The sequence below is a fragment of the Sprattus sprattus genome (assembly GCF_963457725.1).
Source record: "Sprattus sprattus genome assembly, chromosome: 21".
Lineage (NCBI taxonomy): Eukaryota > Metazoa > Chordata > Actinopteri > Clupeiformes > Clupeidae > Sprattus > Sprattus sprattus.
In genome coordinates this window covers 13,906,067-13,908,566 of record NC_137919.1, presented here as the reverse complement: position 1 = coordinate 13,908,566, position 2,500 = coordinate 13,906,067, and the positions used below count along the sequence as shown (strand labels likewise).

At 45.9% G+C, this 2,500-nt stretch overlaps 1 protein-coding gene across 1 annotated transcript in view; it reads right to left on the bottom strand.

Annotated features, from left to right (window-relative positions):
• The window catches only part of LOC308382460 (kinesin-like protein KIF1C), a 25,687-nt gene that overhangs the window by 15,754 nt on the left and 7,433 nt on the right, over nt 1–2,500 (bottom strand). The window contains exons 3-5 of the mRNA XM_080860188.1: nt 1,040–1,116; nt 308–487; nt 121–186 (exon numbers count right to left, since the gene is read on the bottom strand). Coding sequence (XP_080716314.1) covers nt 121–186; nt 308–487; nt 1,040–1,116 — 323 coding nt within the window. The remainder of the gene's footprint in view (nt 1–120; nt 187–307; nt 488–1,039; nt 1,117–2,500) is intronic.

Sequence of the window (2,500 nt, the reverse complement as noted above, 5' to 3'; positions counted from 1 at the left end):
TTGATCGTATAAGCGTACGCATATCAATGATAAATTGAGCGCATAAAATGGAGCTAATCCTCGGATTTGGCTTGACACACGCACACGCACACAGACACACACACAAACAAACATACATACCTCTACAGAGAAGGAAAGTTCGGGGTCTATATTTTCCAGTGTGCGCTTGAACAAGTCTTCACACAGCTGAATGGCAGGAAAAGGGGGAGTTAGGCTTGGCACACACATAACAGATATATGAAGCATTACAACAAGTTATGAATATGTTATGTCATGATAACTGCCTAACCCACACACACACACACACCTGTGGAATGATACCCTCCTGGCCAGGCTCCTGTTTGCCCATCATGGTGTAGGACTTGCCAGCACCGGTCTGTCCATAAGCGAAGATGCAGACGTTATAACCCTCAAACGCATGCAGCAGCATCTCCTCCCCAATGTCCCTGTACACCTGCTGCTGGGAAGCAAACTCTGGGTCCTCCGTCTGAGAGAGAGAGAGAGAGAGAGAGAGAGAGAGAGGAGAGAGAGCGAGAGAGAGAGAGAGAGAGAGAGAGAGAGAGAGAGAGAGAGAGAAGAGAGAGAGAGAGAGAAAGAGAGACAGAGAGAGAGAGAGAGACAGAGAGAGAGAGAGAGAGAGAGGGAGAAAGGATGGAGAGAGAAAGGATGGAAAGAAAGATAGAAGTACAGGGAAAGTCAAGACAGAAAAGTAGAAAAGTAGATAAAAAGAAAGAACCAAACAAACAATGAATAAATTCACACCAACTAGTAGTAATAATTCAGAAGTCTTTGAAGAGGAAAACTGGCTGGCCTAAAATCCTCCTCACTGAGCTATGTAAGCACTGGGCCAACAGGACTGGACCTTGCTTTAGCATATGACTAGCAGGAGAAGAGCTTTCAGGGGCACATGATCCACAACAGCAGCACTCACTCTAGCTCGCCAGCCACGCAGGCAGAGCTCTGCCAAGTGTGTTAGGACACATAGGGCTGACTGCGGCATATGACTAGTGCCAATAGAATTTAGTACTTCAGAACTTACAGAAGTGTGTGACCAGTAGGAATAATCAAATGTGAAGTTCTTGGCTCCATCTTTGGGCTGTTTTGGGTTTGTGATACCTGGAAAAAATAAACACACACACACACACACACACACACACACACACACACACACACACACACACACACACACACACACACACACACACATAAAGCAGAGATCGTCATTTGTTTATTATTTGAATTGGTGATGCTTTGTTTATGAATGCAATCGCTGCTATATGCACAGCTTTGCATATGCAACCCCCAACAAACACACACACACACATACATACACACATTAACAGACAAACAATAATTTACTTGGCTTAACGTATATGAGTGTGAGGGAACATGAGCGAGAACAGTGTGTGTATGTGTGTGTGTGCCTGTGGGGTACAGAGAGAGAGAGAGAGAGAGTGTGTGTGTGTTTGTGTGTGTGCCTGTGGGGTACAGAGAGAGATAGTGTGTATGGGTGTTTGTGTGTTTGTGTCCTGAGGGATTATAAATATCTCTCAAGAGTTACAGGGACAAAGTCACATGAGAGAGAGGCATGCTGGTGTTGAGGTGGAGCTCTTCTCCAGAAAGTGTTTCTGCAGACTGTACAGTGTGTTGTCATGACAACAGTTCGGCAGTAACTCTCAGACGTGCACGACCCTTCTATCTTTTTCACACACCCACACACTAAGTCTCTTTCTCCTTCCTCGCTCTCTCTTTCACTCTCTGACACACACACACACACACAGCATATACACAGAAACATGCTTCTGGGCCTACCCTAAATATAGACTGTGAGTGTGAGCGTGTGTGTGTATCTATGGGTCTGTGTACGAGGGGTTGGGTTCCCATTGCAGAGATGTGGCCTGGCAATGATACAAACATGGACTGGGGTTTCTCAACCACATATTAACACACAAGCACAGATTTTAAATCCCCACCTAGGCCCCAGTGTTTTTCTCTCCCCCTTTATCTTAATATGGACGTAACAAAAAGAGAGACCTACACACACACACACACACACACACACACACACACACACACACACACACACACACACACACACACCGTCAGTCTTAGTCTCTCTCTTTCTCTCTCCCTCTCTCTCTCTCTCCCTCTCTCTCCCTCGCTCTCTCACTCCCTCTCTTTACCTCTTTCTCCCTCTCTTTCTGCCCCATGAAAGACACATATGCCTGCACTTGCATTCCCAAACACATTAAAAACACACAGATATACAAACACACGGGATACAGCCATGCGAGGCATGTAGCCGAACCCAAGTGCAAACACACACACACACACACACACACACACACACACACACACACACACACACACACACACACACACACACATACACACACACACACACACACACACACACACACACACACACACACACACACACAATTAGCATATGGCAAAGGGTTCGTCCAACCACAAGAAACTCCACCTATGTGGACTATTT